The 16,209-nt window shown below is 54.0% G+C and overlaps 1 protein-coding gene across 4 annotated transcripts in view; it reads left to right on the top strand.

Moving 5' to 3' along the window:
* JDP2 (Jun dimerization protein 2) overlaps positions 1–13,176 on the top strand; it is a 38,990-nt gene extending 25,814 nt beyond the window's left edge. For all 4 annotated transcript variants that reach the window (XM_081102651.1, XM_081102652.1, XM_081102654.1 and 1 more), the window contains 2 exons: positions 7,082–7,186; positions 12,014–13,176. In XM_081102651.1, the coding sequence (XP_080958777.1) occupies positions 7,082–7,186; positions 12,014–12,199 (291 nt within the window). In that variant the 3' untranslated portion in view covers positions 12,200–13,176. The remainder of the gene's footprint in view (positions 1–7,081; positions 7,187–12,013) is intronic.
* The last annotated feature ends 3,033 nt before the right edge of the window (positions 13,177–16,209 follow it).

Raw genomic sequence — 16,209 nt, 5'->3', positions numbered from 1 at the left:
GCTCTGAAGTGACTATTTCTGAAACCTCTTAAAAGGGGGGAGGTGTTGCTAAGCCAACCCTACCTCTGAAGAGTGAATGAATGAAAACCCAGGGTTGCCAGAATTGGGGCAGAGATTTTAGTCCAGCCCACCCATTGGAAGGAAGCATGATGCAATGGAGTGGAATCCCTGTCGCTTCCCAGCTGGGTGACCTAGGGCAGACACGTGACCTTGGGGATGGAGAGTAAAATGAGATCCCTATTACCCATCTTGCAGAGGTGCTTGAAGGTTAGTGAGAAGTGGAAGCTATTGTGTTTGTTACCGATGAGCCTCAGGACAGGAGAGAGGAGCTGAGTGGCCCGAGGTCATGAGGAATAGAGCACCATGGTGGCTAGAACCAGGTGTCTGATGACCAACCCCTGTGGGGTCGCTTGCCAAGGGTCATCAGTTAGCAGCCCGCAGATGTGTTTTGTTTGGCTCACTCAGTGTCCTTTTCAAAATGGAATCCGTTGCCAACATTAAAAATCGGGAGTTAACTTAAAAATCCACATTTTCAGCTAGTCTTGAAACCTTGAGAGATTTGACAACACTGAGCCTGCATTGCCCTGGGGCTAGTTGAGAGGCCATGGCCCCATCTAGCCCTCCTCCCTCGCTAATGGTTACTGACTTGGCCCGTTGGAGGTGACCTGAGTTTGCAACTGCAGCCTTAGGCTGACCATTTGTCTTGACTTTTCCCTTATGGCCCTGTCTTGTGTTCACAGAAACTGTCCAATATTTCACAGCTGAAGTCAAGACCTTGGCATTAGGAGCAGCAGGGCCTGGCTAGAGAAGATGGGAGAGGAGGGCAGAGTCTCCAACAGCTCAGCCCCAGGGGAGATGCTGGTTGGGAGGGCCTGGCCCCTGTGGGTTGCAGGGGGTCAGCAGGGGTATTGGACAAGGGCCCTGGGGTTTCCTCATTCCTCCTGCAGGGGTGGGAGGAGGCAGAGAAATTCATGGGCCCAGGCTGGCTGGCATGCCCAGTGATGTCTTGTCCCTGGCCTGCCCTACTTTTTTGTTGTGGGGGTAGGGGGGCGCGGGGGATGTGCAGGGAAGTGGGGAGGGACTGCCCAGAGCAGCCTGTTTATATTGGGGAATGTCTGGTATGTTTGGTATTTGGGTGTTTACTTCCCAGGATGCTCATGGGTCCCTGGTGTTGAAATCTGTCTCCTTCATGCAGTGGGAGGGACCCAGTGGGCCTGGCCAGAGCTGGATTTAGAAGCCTCAGAGCTGTTACTCCAGGTCTGCTCGACAGCCCTCATGCCCTGATGCACCTGCTTCCCTGGCTCAGGTGTCCTTTTATGCCAGATTCTGCCCAGGGGAGCTGGAGGCTGGGTGTACCGCAGGCAGCACTCTTCTTGCCTCCCTGTCTCACCTGGGAAGGCAGGCAGGGAAGCTGAACCCTTCCTGTGTCCCAGGCTGCAGGCCTCCTTGCAAACCTGTGCAGCAGCGCTTGGTGCCTTCCTCATGCAGGTGAGGAATGGAGGCTCAGAGGGGCTGAGAGACTTGCCCAGGAGCACACAGCCAGTCCAAAGCAGGGCGGCTCGGGGATGCAGACCTCTTAGACCCTAAAGCGCACGCTGCCAGCCCTGACGCCGTGAGTCTCAGGAGAGCCTGGCTCTCTGCACATGCTGGTTTCATTCTGAGAGAAGCCTTCCAGACCTTCGCTGCTCTGGTCAGCGCTGGGGCTTTGATCCCCCCTCTACTATTTCTGCTTGTCGCCAGCTTGATTGCTCTTTTCTCTACTGCTTTGTCCATGTGACAGTTTCTGTATGTTCAGTGCCTCAGGTTAAACAGTACCACTGCCTTTTCTCATCTCATCTATTTGTGGGTCCCACGAGATACATTTTTGGAAAGGCTTATGAAATGTCAGAATTCAGTCACATCTGTGTAACTGGAGCCACCGTGTGACAGTCACGTGGCCTGCAGATGGGCCTGGGAAACGGCCCCGGTGAGGGTGAGGCAGGAGCAGAGCTGCGCGGCCCCTCCTTGAAACCACTTCGCGGCAGTGCTACACATTCGCTGTTAGTTGTGCAGTAAATAGTTTTTATTTGAAAAGACCCAAATAGGGAAAAACACAAAATGGTCTCGCCCTCAGATGGAGTTGAAAGGGTGCGGGGGGCCTGCTACCAGGTGTGGGGGCTCACACAGACCACCTGCCCTGCGAGGAGCAGGAGGCCTCAGGCCCTGGGGCCCAGAGGCTGTCACCTTCCAGGCAGCCTTGATTTCTGTAGTGTCCTCATCTGCGAAGGTGGGGAGGAGACTGTCCTGGGTGTTTACTGAGGCTAGTTAGCCCACTGGACTCCGAACCCAGGTACTTGATTCCTGCTGAGGTGCCCGCCTCTCCTGTCCAGAGGCCCTTCTGCACCCAGGCTGCCGCTTTCCAGCTGTTCCAGAAGCTGGCTGCTGGGTAGCAGTGGTTCTCCCCTGGCTCACTGGGGACCGCCTTCTATTCCTCCATTTTCACCCGGCATCACGTGACTTCCCGGGGCGGGGGGGGGCCTGGTGTCCTGGCATCTTTCAGTGGCAAGAGGCAGGCACCTCCTCAGACTCCCTCCAGGCAGAAGTTTTCTGGGTAGAGTCAGGGGGGTGTGTGCACCATGGACCCCACGGACAGGAAGCTCGCCAGGCCTCTCCAGGGGTGGAATTGGAGGACCAGGAGAGTTTCTGTGTCTGTGTGTGCTTCCTGTCTGTCCACGCAGTCTGTCTGTACCACTGGCCTCTGCCTGTGTCTCTGTGTGTCTCGGGGGCTCTGCGTCTTTCTCTTTCCCTTTGTCTCTGTTTTCTGTGTTTCTTTCCTCTCTGTCCCTGTCTTCGCCTTTCCCAGTCTGTAGCTTGGCTGAGGCAAGTAAGATGCCCAGGGCATGGCATTTAAGGAGGCACTCACTCTTGGCTGCTGACCCTGTCCTTGCATGAGCCCCAGAGTTGAGTGCTTCCTTAAATGTGTGTCCCTGGCACCTTGCTTGCCTCGTCCTGGTCCAGGCCCTGTTTTTCTCAGTCACCCCTCCTTCTCTTTGCCTCTCTGACTCCCTCTTAGAGCTGAGTGTGTGTCTCTCTCATCACATGATCTCTAGTCTCTGCTCAGCTCCAGCGTCTTGATCTTCCTGCTCCTCTGGGCACATGGCTGAGGTGGCTTGCTCCCCAGTCCAGCAGTTCAATTTTAAATTTCCTGGAAGCAAATGCAGCCCAGCTCGGGTCAGCCACTCACCCCTTGTCCAGTCAGCTGTGGCCAGGGGCTGGGGTCCCCCAGCCCTCAGCAGGGGCTTGAGAACAGGCTCCCTGAGGTCGGACAGCTCAGCAGGAGGTCCTCTTGGCATGGACCCCCCAAGTCCCTCACAGCTTTGCCCCAGGTTTGCCTGGAAATTATGGAAAAACAGAGTCAGAACTAAGTTTGAGAACAGAAAAGATAGGCTCCCCTCCATCCCCTGACCCCGATCTCTTGGTTCTTTAAATGTCTTGAATGTCAAATTGCCTCCTCCTCAGGCAGCCTGGTTCTTCCAGCTGCATCTGCAGAAGAACCTGTCACCTCCCGTTCTGGGTTCCGGTTTTAGATGCCTGAACTGTGTGATGAGAAGAGTCTGCTGTCTCTCACCCACTCACGTCCCAAATGCTTTAATCCAGGGAGCGGCAGGAGGAGGGACAGCAGCCTTGACTCTGGGGATGAAAGAAGGCTTGAGGAGGGCTGGGGGGTCTCCAAACGGTCCCATTTGGGGCGTGAAGACCACACAGGCCCAGGCAAAAGGAGCCAGAGTCAGCCCGTGGGGATGGATAAGGCTGAGGGGCACCGCCCAGTGCCATATATCTGGTGGGGCCTCAGCAGCTGTTTTCTCCAGTCCTCTGGGTGGCTCTTAAACAGCAGCAGGAGGATTTGGGGGGAGATGGAGCAGTGCCATTCGGGAAGGAGTGGAGATGGAGCGTTGGGGTCATTTCTTGCCTCATTGGGAGATGTCAGCCAAGGTGGGGCGTGGATGCAGAAAGGCCTGGGGATGACCTTGGGAGCTCGTGCCAAGTGGCTGTGGAACTGGAGGCTTTGGGCTTCAGTGCACAGCCTGGATACCTTGAGGACCTGCTCAGGCTTAGAGCATTCTTGCCACAGCCAGCAGGGCCCTGCACCCTGAGTCTAGGCTCTGCCTTCAGCCAATGTGCTTCTGAGAAGACAGGACCCAACCCCCAAGCTTTGCTGGCCACCTGCAGACAGAGAGGCTATCTCAGCAGAGAAGGCTCCTCTGAGCGCTGGGGAAAAGGTTATGCAGATACCAGAACAGACCATAAGTTACTTTTATATGATAGAATCCAAGCCTGTGCCATTTTTCTCCATAATCCTTTGTTCATTCATTCATTCAACTAATATTTGCTGAGCTCCTAAGTGCCATGCTTTGTGCCAGGTGCTGGGGATGCCGAGGTCCCCAGCAGGGAAGTCAGGTCCTACATAAACAGGGAATTATGGCGGGAGAGGATAGACTCACAGCAGGGCACTCAGAGTGCTGTTACAGCACAGCCAGGGCCGTTAATTCTATCCGGAGCCAAAGGAGCCTTCCTAGAGGAGGTGACATTTGCTCTTGAAGGTTGAGTGAGAGTTTTCCAAATGGGAAAGGAAGGCCATCTCAGGAGGGCCTGGCTAGCTTGCAGAAAGATGAGAGGTTTGGGGCAGAGGGTGATGGCAGGAGGGGATCACTGTGGCTGGAGGAGCGGGTAGAGCAGCCCTCTGTCTGGGCATCAGCCTGGCCCAGTTGATTTCTTAAACTTGCAGCGTTCGGCCCTCGTTGAGCCTGCTGCTAGAGCGGCTTCTGTTCGCCCCCAACTTGATGTAGGATGAGGCCCTGCACTGGGGTGGGGTAGGAAGCTGGGTCTTGGAGGACAGAGGTTGTGTCTCCTGGGAAACGGCTGCTCTGCCAGAACCCAGGGTGTTCTGGGGGAGGGGGGAGGGGCCCGGAGCCCAGCAGCGCTCAGGTTGCACACATCACCTTAGCAGTTTGTGGGCAAACCCTCTTGGCCAAGGGGAGATTGCACCGCCTGCCACTTCCTCCAGTTCCTTCCCTCTGCCTGTCGTCACGGTTACCTCTGCTTTGTTGGGGGTGAGGTTGAGGTTGGGCGGAATCAATTTTGTCCAGGTTTCTATTTTCCCAGATGCGGGTCAGCCAGAGGAGCTGTCACTTCTGGTTCTGTTTCAAAGGAGGCTGAGGGGCTGGGAGGTGCGTGGGCGCGGCCGTGTTGACAAGGCACCTCTCCAGCCAGCCTCCCAGGCGCAGTGCGAGTGGGGCAGAGAGGAGCTCAGAGGCGGTGGAGAAAAAGAAGGGGCTGCCCTGCCAGGGGCTGTGATAATGGCCTTGGGTGCTGGTCTCTGGCCCAGGCCCTGGGTCCTGACCTCCCAGAGCATGCTGGGAGTGCATGGAGAGAAGCTGTTTATTTTCCTGGCCCAAAGCCCTTTCGGCTGAGACCTTGTTCCAGGTCTCAGGCTGCCAGAATCACCCCCACTGGCTCGAGAAGTGAGAGAGTTGGCAAGCCCAGAGCAATCCATGACCTCTCTAATGGCCTCTGACCCTAGACTGTCCCCACCCCAGCTGGGCGTGTGTCCTCCAGATTCTCCTGCAGGTAACAGACCATGAGAGGCATCACATCAAAGTAATCCTGGTGGGCTGAGCCAGTGGGCAAGAGCAGGAAGGTTGAAGTCACAGAAATCCGAGTTGGAATGCCGACTGCGCCATTTCCTAGATCAGTGGTCGGCAAACTCATTAGTCAACAGCGCCAAATATCAACAGTACAACGATTGAAATTTCTTTTGAGAGCCAAATTTTTTAAACTTCAACTATATAGGTAGGTACATGGTTATTAACTTAATTAGGGTACTCCTAAGGCTTAGGAAGAGCCACACTCAAGGGGCCAAAGAGCCGCATGTGGCTCGTGAGCTGCAGTTTGCCGACCATGGTCCTAGATGAATGGCCTTGGATATATTGAACTGCTGAGCCTCAGTATCTCCATCTGTCCAATGGGACAGTAATAGGACCTTCATCATCAGACATTTTGAGAATTATGTGGCCTATATTTAAAGCATTTAGCAAAGTAAGCAGCAAGCAGCAGCTCTCGTTATTATTAACTAGAAGCCCAGCACACAGAATCATGCATGACCCGCCACCTCCGCGAGCCGCCCCCGCCCTCCAGCGCCATGCCAGCTGCTGCTCGCGGTGGTGGTGGTGGGGAGAAGGGACCAAAAGGTGCTCACTGCACCGCATGGTGACCGGTCGTTTGGTCGTCCTGGTTGTCATGGACACTGGCTTTTTTTATATATAGATGACATAAGAGCTGCCACTTTGACTGAAAGCCAGTATTGGTGGGCAGAGTTTCCTCCTTCCCATGTCCTGGGCCCTCTTTCATGCATGGTGCATTTCCTAACGTGTCCTGGGGAGAAGTAAGTCCAGAGACTCAGGAGGCCCTTCTGCCTGTGTCCTGTGCAGGGCACTTTAGGGAGCCTTGGGACCCTGGGATGCAGGTGGGTGTCCTGGGGGAGAACATGCAGGTAAGAGAGTTAGAGCCAGGTGAGGAGGCTGGGAGACTGTCTAGTTGACAAGGAGATAAACCCAAGTGTTTGGAAGGACCAAGAGGGAGGAAGAAGGTACCTCAGGGAGGGGAGGGCAGAATGCAAAAGCTGCGCCCACGCCCAAGGTGGTTTTGAAGGAAATGCCTGAGAACTGCTGGCCTGGAAAATAGTGCCCAGAGGGCTTGGGCTGGGCAGAAGAGCAGACCATCACCGTTGTGTGCTACCTCTGTGTGAGGAGACTCCCAGGTTCGGGCCTCCTGAACTCTGGCAGAACCCAGGCAGCCCTGCCCGCCTGGCACCCTGACTCCCCCCAGGGGTGCCCACCTGCTCCGAGAGGGTCCTTGGGCTGGCTGGGCAGTATTTCCATGTCACCAGCTGAGAGGCCAGGGAGCTGGCAGACAGGGACGGCTCCCTCACTGCTGAGACGTGAGTTAGGAAGCGGATTGTCCATCTGTCTGTCTGTGTGGCACGAGGGAAGCTCTGCTCCAGGCCTGTCTCAAATGTCTAATCAGTGGCTCTCGGCCCTCACAGCTAGACGAGGAAGAGGAGCGGAGGAAAAGGCGCCGGGAAAAGAACAAAGTGGCGGCAGCCCGATGCCGGAACAAGAAGAAGGAGCGGACGGAGTTTCTGCAGCGGGTGAGCAGGGCGGCGGGCCGGGCAGGGAGGGGGCTGTGTGGATCCAAAGATGTCATCAAACGCTGCAGGAATCGATGTGTTCCTGCTCTCCCCTGCCCCCGTCTGATGCCCCATCCTGAATCAGGACAGCCAAGGGCAGCCTGCAGCAGCTCCAGCCCAGCCCACCCAGATCCCTGGGGGGCCAGAGAAGGTGGGAGCAGCCACACTCCCTCCACTGAGGTTAGACCCTGGTGCTGATGGACCCAGTTGGCCCAGGACTGGTACTGCCCATTTTGGTACCCTGGCGGCTACCAAAGTTGGCTAGGGTGGGTGCTGGTGAAGTTGGTGATAACACCATGCACATGGGCCATGGACAGACACCTGGGCAGAGAAAAGCTCCTCCCTTAGCTGCAGGAGGCTCTTCCAGCTCTGCCCCCAGCTGGCTGGCCTCTGCTCCTGCCCCCGGGGACCAGAGTTCAGCTCTGATGCAAAGGCCAGAGGTGGGCTGCCTTTCCTCTCGGCCCTCAGAGCAGGCCCCTGCCCTTTCACTGGAACGTACCAAGCAGACGATTGTTCTTTCTCTGCTGAGTCCCATCAGAGAGGCCTTTCCTGATTCTCAGAAATGGCAGATGGCAGTGAAGGAACGTGACCAGAGAGTCCAGGCCAGCGATCTCCAGCTCCCCCGCCCCCAAGCCCTTCTTCATTTCTAAATAATAAGAGTAACAATATATAATGATAACGGCATGGGCCAGGCTCTGTTCTGCAGCATGCAACAATGAACAATAGTTGCTAATTTTTGTAAAGTTGAGCACTGTGCTAACTGCTGCGTGTCTGTTATCTCATTTTATTGGCATAATAACTATGAGATACATGCCCTCATGATTCTCTTTCTGCAGATGGGGAAACTAAGGCATGGCAAGGTTAGTTTGCCCAGGTCCCTCAGCAACTAAGTGGTAGAACTGAGATTCGAGCCCAAGGTTAACTTCAAAGTATTTGTTCTTAACACTCTGCTGTACTGGCTCTAGTGCATTCATTCATTTGTGCATTCATTTCGTTGTTTGTTTATTCTTTTACTCATCTATTGATTTGTTGACAATTATTTTTAAAAAATATATTTTTATTGATTTCAGAGAGGAAGGGATTGGGAAAGAGAGATAGTAATATCAATGATGAGAGAATCATTGATTGGGTCCCTCCTACACACCTCCCACTGGGGATAGAGCCCACAGCCTGCAACCCTGGGCATCTGCCCTGACTGAGAATTGAACTGTGACCTCCTGGTTCATAGGTCGACGCTCAACCACTGAGCCATGCCGGCTGGACAAGTATTTTTAAGAATGTACGAGGTGCCCAGCACTGCTATGTACACTGGGGGATACACATGCAGGAGCAGACATGGTCCTTTCTGTGGGAGCTGCAGAGAGAAAGCCAGGTTGGCCAACAAAATGCCAGGGCGTCCCTGTGATAAACGCATGTGTGAAGCAAGGCGCCACACACCTGCTGGGTCTTCCCAGGTGATGCAGGTGTTCACACATAAGGCTGGGTTGTCATACATTCATTTTAAGGAGGTGGATCTGTGCACAGTACTGAATGCTGCATGTTGGACCCTGACCCTTACGTGTCCATTTTTTAAAATTTATTTTATTTTTTATTGATTTCAGAGGGGAAGGGAGAAAGAGAGATAGAAACATCAATAATGAGAGAGAGTCATTGATTAGTTGCCTCCTGCACGCCCCCTACTGGGCATCAAACCTATAACCTGGGCATGTGCCCTGACAGGGAATTGAACTGTGACCTTGTTCATAGGTTGACGCTCAACCGCTGAGCCACACCATCTGGGTTACGTAACTTCCACTCACTGTACCTACCACCTATTCCCTTCTCTGTCCTTCCCCACCACTCTCCAGAACAGCCCCTCCCCCGGGCTCACAGGCAGCTCTCGTCCCTGTCTCTCATTCTCCAAGACCTGCCAAGCTTCCCTGGAAATCCTCCTCCTCTTCTCCCCCTTCTCTTGCTTCCTGTTCTCTTGCTCACTGCTTAAAGTAAAATTCCTTAAGCCTCCCTAACCCTTTCCCACGCGAGTCCAGGATCATCACCTTTTTAAAATATATATATATATATATATATATATATATATATATATATATATATTCTATTGATTTTTCACAGAGAGGAAGGGAGAGGAATAGAGAGCCAGAAACATTGATGAGAGAGGAACATCGATCACTCTCTCATCGATCACCTGCCTCCTGCACACCCTGTACTGGGGATGTGCCTGCAACCTAGGTACATGCCCTTGACCGGAATTGAACCCGGGATCCTTCAGTTCGCAGGCCCACGCTCTACCCACTGAGCCAAACCGGTTAGGGCAGGATCATCACCTTTTTAACCAATGAGAAAACCAGGGCTTGGAGAAGTTAAGAAACTTGCTGTGGACTCTTATTTGAAATCCTAAAGCTTTTTTCAGGCTGGCTCCACACCACCTTCCCAGCTTTCTACGTACCCCACTCTGTCCTAAAATGACCAGTGGTCATGATGGGCGACTTTATCTCCTAACCACATCGTAAGCGTTTCCATGTCTGTGTCCTTGTTCACTCGGGGCTCCCTTCCTGCAATCCCTCACTCCCACCACCTTCTCTCCTCAACCAGAGAGTCCACCGGTTTTCCAAACCCAGCCTCAGACCTGGCCGTTCAGTCCCCTCCGAAGGTCTCCCAGACGCAGCCTGGCTGACGGGCACGTAGTAGGCTCTGCCCTACTGTGTGCATTCTTCTTCCCCTCAGAGTGGAAGCCATACGAGAGCCGTGTTGGGGGCTCACGGGCTGGGTTTCTCCGGAGCCCTCCTTGTGCACACAGGTCCTCAGCAGATGCTCATGGGCGAGTGGGGCAGAGGCTCAGAATGACCCAGAGTCGGAGCCTGGGCTGGGGAGAGCCAGATGGTCAGCGGGTTTGTGAGATTCCCAAGGTCAGCAGCTCCTCAGACTCAGGGAGCCAGTGGCTAAGATGCCCACCTCCCGGCCCCAGACTGACGGGTCAGGGCCTCATGGTTTCACGTGGGGTCGCTCCTGGCCCTCAGAGGTGGACTTCTCTCAGGGTTTCCGAGAACAGTGGCCCAGGCCAGCCCCCCTGTGGCACCTCATCCTGTTGAACTAAAAACCACCATAGCTGAGTTTTAATATTTTCCCGCTGAGCAATTTTCCCCTTTCTGCGAAGCTGTTCTCCCTCAGCATCTAGTCACGAGGATCACACGTCTCCGCAGTCCCGAGGTCCCTGGACGCTGACGCTGGCCCCTCAGGGACGAGCACAAGGCACAGCTTAGTCAGACCGGCGGGTGTGGGGAAGACAGCGCCCAGGGTGTGTGTGCCCCCCCCCCCGCCCCGGGGGGAGGGCAATCATGGGCCCGAGCCAGGGCCACACGGCCTGTTGTCACACACACAGTTGCAACCGCAGCGTGTTCTCTGCCTAATACAGGTTGCTCAACCTTAGCACTGTTGACACTCGGGACAAGACAGTTCTTTCTGTGGGGCCACCCTGGGTACTACAGGGCAGGCGTTCAGGAGCGCCCTTGGCTCCCGGCACGAAGTGCCAGGAGCAGCCCCCTCGCCAGCTGTGACAACCGAAAACATTGTCAGCTGTCTCCTGGGAGGCAACATGGCTCCTGGTTGAGAACTGCTGGCCTAAAACTTTGCCGGCCAAAGTTGAATAAATTCCAGCTCCCAGACTGGTGATAAGTTTTTAGACTCAGTCCAAGGAAAATCATTCAGGAGCTTTTCTGTTTTATTGTTTTGCTCCCCGAGGCTTTAATTGGTATGCCCCTCACTCTCCACACGATAAACACACAAATGCCCAGATCAAACCAACATTCTTTCCTTTCCCCGGAGCTGCTCCAACTGAGCTGGAAGGTGGTTGGAAATCTCTCCTGAGGTCTAGTGGAAACCTCACTTTGGGTCAAGAAGAATGACTGTTACTGCCTCTCAATGGGCAAAGCTTCTAGCTAACCGGGCAGGAAGAGGCTGTTCAAACAATTATAGGCTAATAACCAGGGAGCACGTGTTGTAGAAGGAATTACACGACCATCCTTGTTCTTTCCATAGGCCGGAATTTCCGCAGCATGCATCTGTCACCCCTCAAAGCACTTGGCCATTTCCCTGCCACCCAGGGGCCACCTCTGTGGACCCTCTGTGCACCTGTTCTAGGCCCACTCGGTCTCCAGTCTTCTCCGACCTTTTGTTTCTTGTGCAAAAGCCCCGAAGCAGGAGAGTGTTGGGCATATTTGAATAACAGTAAGGAAGCCACTGTGTTTGGAGAGGATTGAGTGAGGGAGAGAGGTGGGACATGAGCCAGGCTGGCCCAGGCATAGCCTGCCTGGGTTCATCTCCCTGGGGACGCAGGGCAGTGTCACAGCGTGACGGACACTGCTTCCAGAAGTCACTTATCCCAGGGGCTCAGGAGCAGGTTCTGTGCTTCCTCCAGTGGGAACCTGGCGGACAGAAAGCAGGGAAATGTTGCCCTAGCTGGTTTGGCTAAGTGGATAGAGCGTTGGCCTGAGGACCAAAGGGTCCTGGGTTCGATTTTGGTCAAGGGCAACTTTGGTTGCAGGCTCCTTCCTGGCCTGGTTGGGGCTCGTGCAGGAGGCAACCAATTGATGTGTTTCTCTCACGTCGATGTTTCTCTCTGTCTTTCTCCCTCTCTTCCACTCTCCCTAAAAATCAACGGAAAAATATCCTCAGGTGAGGATTCGAGAAAGCAGGGAAATGCTCGCCTTACTCCTCCTCAAGGGCAGAGCCTGTCCCCAGAGCCGGTCCCCAGCCCGTGAAAGCTGACGGCCATGTCTCTGTGTTTGTGCACAGGAATCTGAGCGGCTGGAGCTCATGAACGCGGAGCTGAAAACCCAGATCGAGGAGCTGAAGCAGGAGCGGCAGCAGCTCATCCTGATGCTCAACCGGCATCGCCCCACCTGCATCGTCAGGACCGACAGCGTTAAGACCCCCGACTCAGACGGCAACCCACTGCTGGAGCAGCTGGAGAAGAAGTGACCATGGGCTGGGAGGAGGAAGAGGAGGAGGAGGAGAAGATGGGGAAGGGAGGAGGAGGAGGAGGGTCCCAGAGGGCTCGTCCTTGCTGCATGAAAAACTCTTCAGTGAGGCTCAGCACAGCCAGCATCAGCCTGGCTTTTTTTGTGAAACTCCGATCAGCCACACCAGGGGAAGAAACCCAGGCTGATGAAACCCAGGACCAAGCGCTGAGACCAAAGTAGTCCTGAGGGGGGCCTGTTCTGCCTGGGGCCAGGCTTGCAGGAGGCAGGACAGAGGCTCTGGGCCGGAGAGACGCCCAACCAGGCAGCTGTGGGCACTTCTCCGGCCTCTCCGCCAGGGCACCCACCCAAAGGACCTCCGAGCAGCCAGGAAAAGCCATGAGTTGCAACCAAAATTCGGCTGAGGATGGAACTCAGAGTGAAACTGCAATCTGCCTGCCCCCAGCCCTGACCCTGACCCCGATCCCGATGCAAGGCTGGAGAAGGGCACAGTGCCAGGCCCTGCTGTACCCACCCACCGTCGTGGTCCAGCTCGGTCCTGCCGGAGTGGCAGCCGGGGCGCACCCTCGCCGGCCCTGCTGGAGCTGCTGTGGGCAGGAGGCGCGGGCGCCCTTCCAAAGCACATACTCACTGAATGTTTACAGACTGGCTGTCCTGGCAGGGCTTTCCACTGCACATGTTTTTTTATACTTTCTTTTGTTTTGTTTTTTTAATATTTTTTACAAAAAAAAAGATTTTATACAAGCAATATATAAATGGATTTCTATAATCACTCGATGTGATACAGTATAAATATGCTATGGTTTGTTTGTTACGAACAGATATTCAGCAGTTATGGCCGTTGCGTGTAACTCCTAAGTACTGTAGTCTCTGGGTGTTGGGGGTGGCAGGGGCGGGGGTGGGGTGCATTTCCATCCTGGTAAACCCTTCATAGTACTCAGTCCTGTATCGCTCAGTAAACATTACTCTTACTTACCCAGCTGCCTCTTGTGGTGTCTGCCCAGGGGGTGGGGTGCAGGGCATGCTCAGTGGGCCTCCCGGCGTGTGGTGCGCCAGAACGTTTGGAATATCTGCTGTAGGCCCCTTGGTTTTCACAGCAGCCCTCGCAGGTAAGTGTTGATGTGCCCATTTTACAGATGAGGACGTCGAGGCTCAGAGAAGTTAATGAAACCTGCAGTACTTCGTTTATTCGCTCCACAAATGTTCAGTGAGTGCCTCCACGTGGGTGCCAGGCACCCTGCAAGGCACAGGGCGGTCACTGGGGAATGAAACAAACCTAGGGCCAGCGTCGGTAGAGCTTCCAGTCCTGAGCTAAATCCTGGGCTTGCTGCATACATGGTCTCAGTTCATCTTCACAACAGTCGTGCCAGGGAGCGGCAATGGCCGCCATTCGCAGGTGACGAATTAGTGGCCCTGGGAGATGAAGTTGCCGCCACCATTTGTTGGCTTACAGTGTGGCATATATGGTCTCGTTTACTTCTCCCAACGCATGAAATAGGCATCACTGCCCCATTTTACAAATGACTGCACTGAGAGGGCAAGTGACGTACCCAGGGTCACCCAGCTAGCGAGGGGCAGAGCTGGTGTCTGAACTCTGCCTCCAAGATCCATGACTCTCCACCTGTCGCCAACTGACTGTGTGGTTTTCCCCGTGGCTGGCTGTCTCATCTGATTAGAACAGGAAGCCTGTGAGGCCACGGTTTTACAGATTTAGTTTCCGGAAGGGCTGGATAGAGTTTCAGGCTATGTCATGTTCACGGAGTGACCCAGTGACCCAGGGAAATGCGTGCCTGACCCAGAAGACAGGGTGTGGATAACTCAGCCAGGTCCTCACCTCCGCAGCTGAATACATGTCTCCGAAAAGCCAGGGTGGCTCGGTGTGGTCGGCAATCATCGCCATCAACTCAGCACACAACAGTTCACCAGGCACTTCATGCATGTTACCTCATTTCCAATCACAGCCCTGTGAGGTAGGTGGGGTAGGCGTTTTCAGCTCCATTGTCTAGTTGTGCAAACTGAGGCTTACAAAGATGAAAGCTCACCCACCTGAAAAGAGGCAGAACTAGGAGCTGAACCCTGTTGTCCTACTTTCTATGGTGTATTCGCTCTTCTCCGTCACTGGGGCTAGATAACTGGTGACTGATGATGAGGTTCCAAGTAGCAATGACTGTGCCTTGCTTCCCAAATCATGAGCGAGGCCTTCTGGGATGGATGGGAAATGAGAATAGGTCATTATATGTTTGGTTCCTTACTCAACTCAAGTTCTCTCCACCCAACTCGTTTGGTGTGGGCTCCCTGAGCCCCTGGCCATCTCACTGTCAGCTGTGGCAGCCACGGTCAATCCTCAGGATGATAAATCCTTTGGCATTTTTCAAGCTGTGAGAAAAACAAAGATGTAGACTTACAAGGGTCCCTCGAGTGACCTGGTAGAAGTTCTGCCGCCTTCCCCTGGTCCTATGCTTGGATGCTGCGAGCCTGTACCTCCAGGATAGGGCCCTCCTAGCCTCTGCAGATGGGCTGCCTGCCAGGATCAGAGCTGTGCTGGGCCGAGGCCTGCCCTCGGTGTTTCTTCCTCACCGGGACCGCCCCTCCCTGGGGGTAGCCAGAGTCACGATCACAGTCTTCCTCACAAGAGCTGGCGTTTGCATATGTTCTGTGTCTCTGGCACTTAAATTTTGTTATTACTAGAGGCCCGGTGCACAAAGATTCAGGCACTGGGGGTGGGTCCCTCAGCCCGACCTGCACCCTCTCCAATCTGGGAGCCCTCAGGGGAGCCCTCTCCAATCAGGGAGTTTCTGTCTTTGCAATCATATGAGCGAATTGTCTGAGACCCCCAACACAGTTTGGTTTGTTGCTCACAGAATAATAGAGGCATTTTTTTTCTTTGATTCATTGGTAGAGATTTCCTGGAAGTTTTAGGATATCTTCCCTTTAATTTTTCCTAGATACTCTGATTTTACTTATGTCTCTTCCCTTTGCCTTCCCTCCATCCTCCACCACAACAGTAACTTGCTCCAGCTCACTTTGCTCTAGTGTCTAGGTCTAGGAGATCCGTCTGCCACCAGAACTACGATTCCCAGCATTCCTGGTGCTCCCTGCACTCTTGGTTTTCCCTTCCTGCTCTGTCTCTGTTCCATGGCCTCCCACTCTGCCAAATCCTCCAAGCTTCCAGCTTTCCCTCTCTGCTCTCCATTTGGTGGCTCGGGGAGCCAAGTTCCCCAAGCCACTCCACTCTCTGTCGGCTCTCCTGCTTTGCTTTCTTACCCGTGCCTGTGCATGCAAATTAACCCGTCATCTTTGTTGGGTTAATTTGCATACTCACGCCTGATTGGCTGGTGAGTGTAGCAGGGGGACAGTCAATTTACATGTTTCTCTTTTATTACAGGATTTCTTTTTAGAGGGAGAGAGAAACAGCAATGTGAGAGCACACATCAGTGAGTTGCCTCCTTCACACCCCCTACCGAGGATCAAGTCAGCAACCCTGTCATGTGCCCTGACTGGGAATTGAACTGGTGACCTTTCAGTACATGGGACAACGCCCAACCAACTGAGCCATGCCAGCCAGGGCTGTGCCTGTCCCTTTAGGTGTGTTACTGCAGCCGGTCCATATGACCTTGCTGGGAGGTAGGTGCTATCATCTCCATGTTACAGATGAGACAACAGAGGCACAGAAAAGTCACTTGCCCAAGGTCACAGTCCTACTGGGTGGCAGAGCCTGGATGTTCTTACAGTCTGACTCCAGGTGTACAAACACAAGGGCCGGGCCTCACCCTTTGGGGAAAGCTCCGTGTTTGTGGTGTGACCTCATTACAGTGAAACTTGTGGGGGGAAACATTGAGAATTCCCAACTCTCAGATACCCATCTCCAAATGGACGTAAGAAGACGTACTTTAAAGGTAAATGGGTTCAAAGCCAATATTCTGCTGACTAGCTATGAGCCTCACATTTATCTGAAAGGTGGGATGTAACCCAAGCCTTGTTTATGGGGTTGTCAGGCTCAAGTGAGGAACG

Source organism: Myotis nattereri, assembly GCF_964212035.1.
Source record: "Myotis nattereri genome assembly, chromosome: 1".
Taxonomy (NCBI): Eukaryota; Metazoa; Chordata; class Mammalia; order Chiroptera; family Vespertilionidae; genus Myotis; species Myotis nattereri.
The sequence above is the reverse complement of the archived record's forward strand: the minus strand, read 5'-3'. Positions and strand labels throughout refer to the sequence as shown.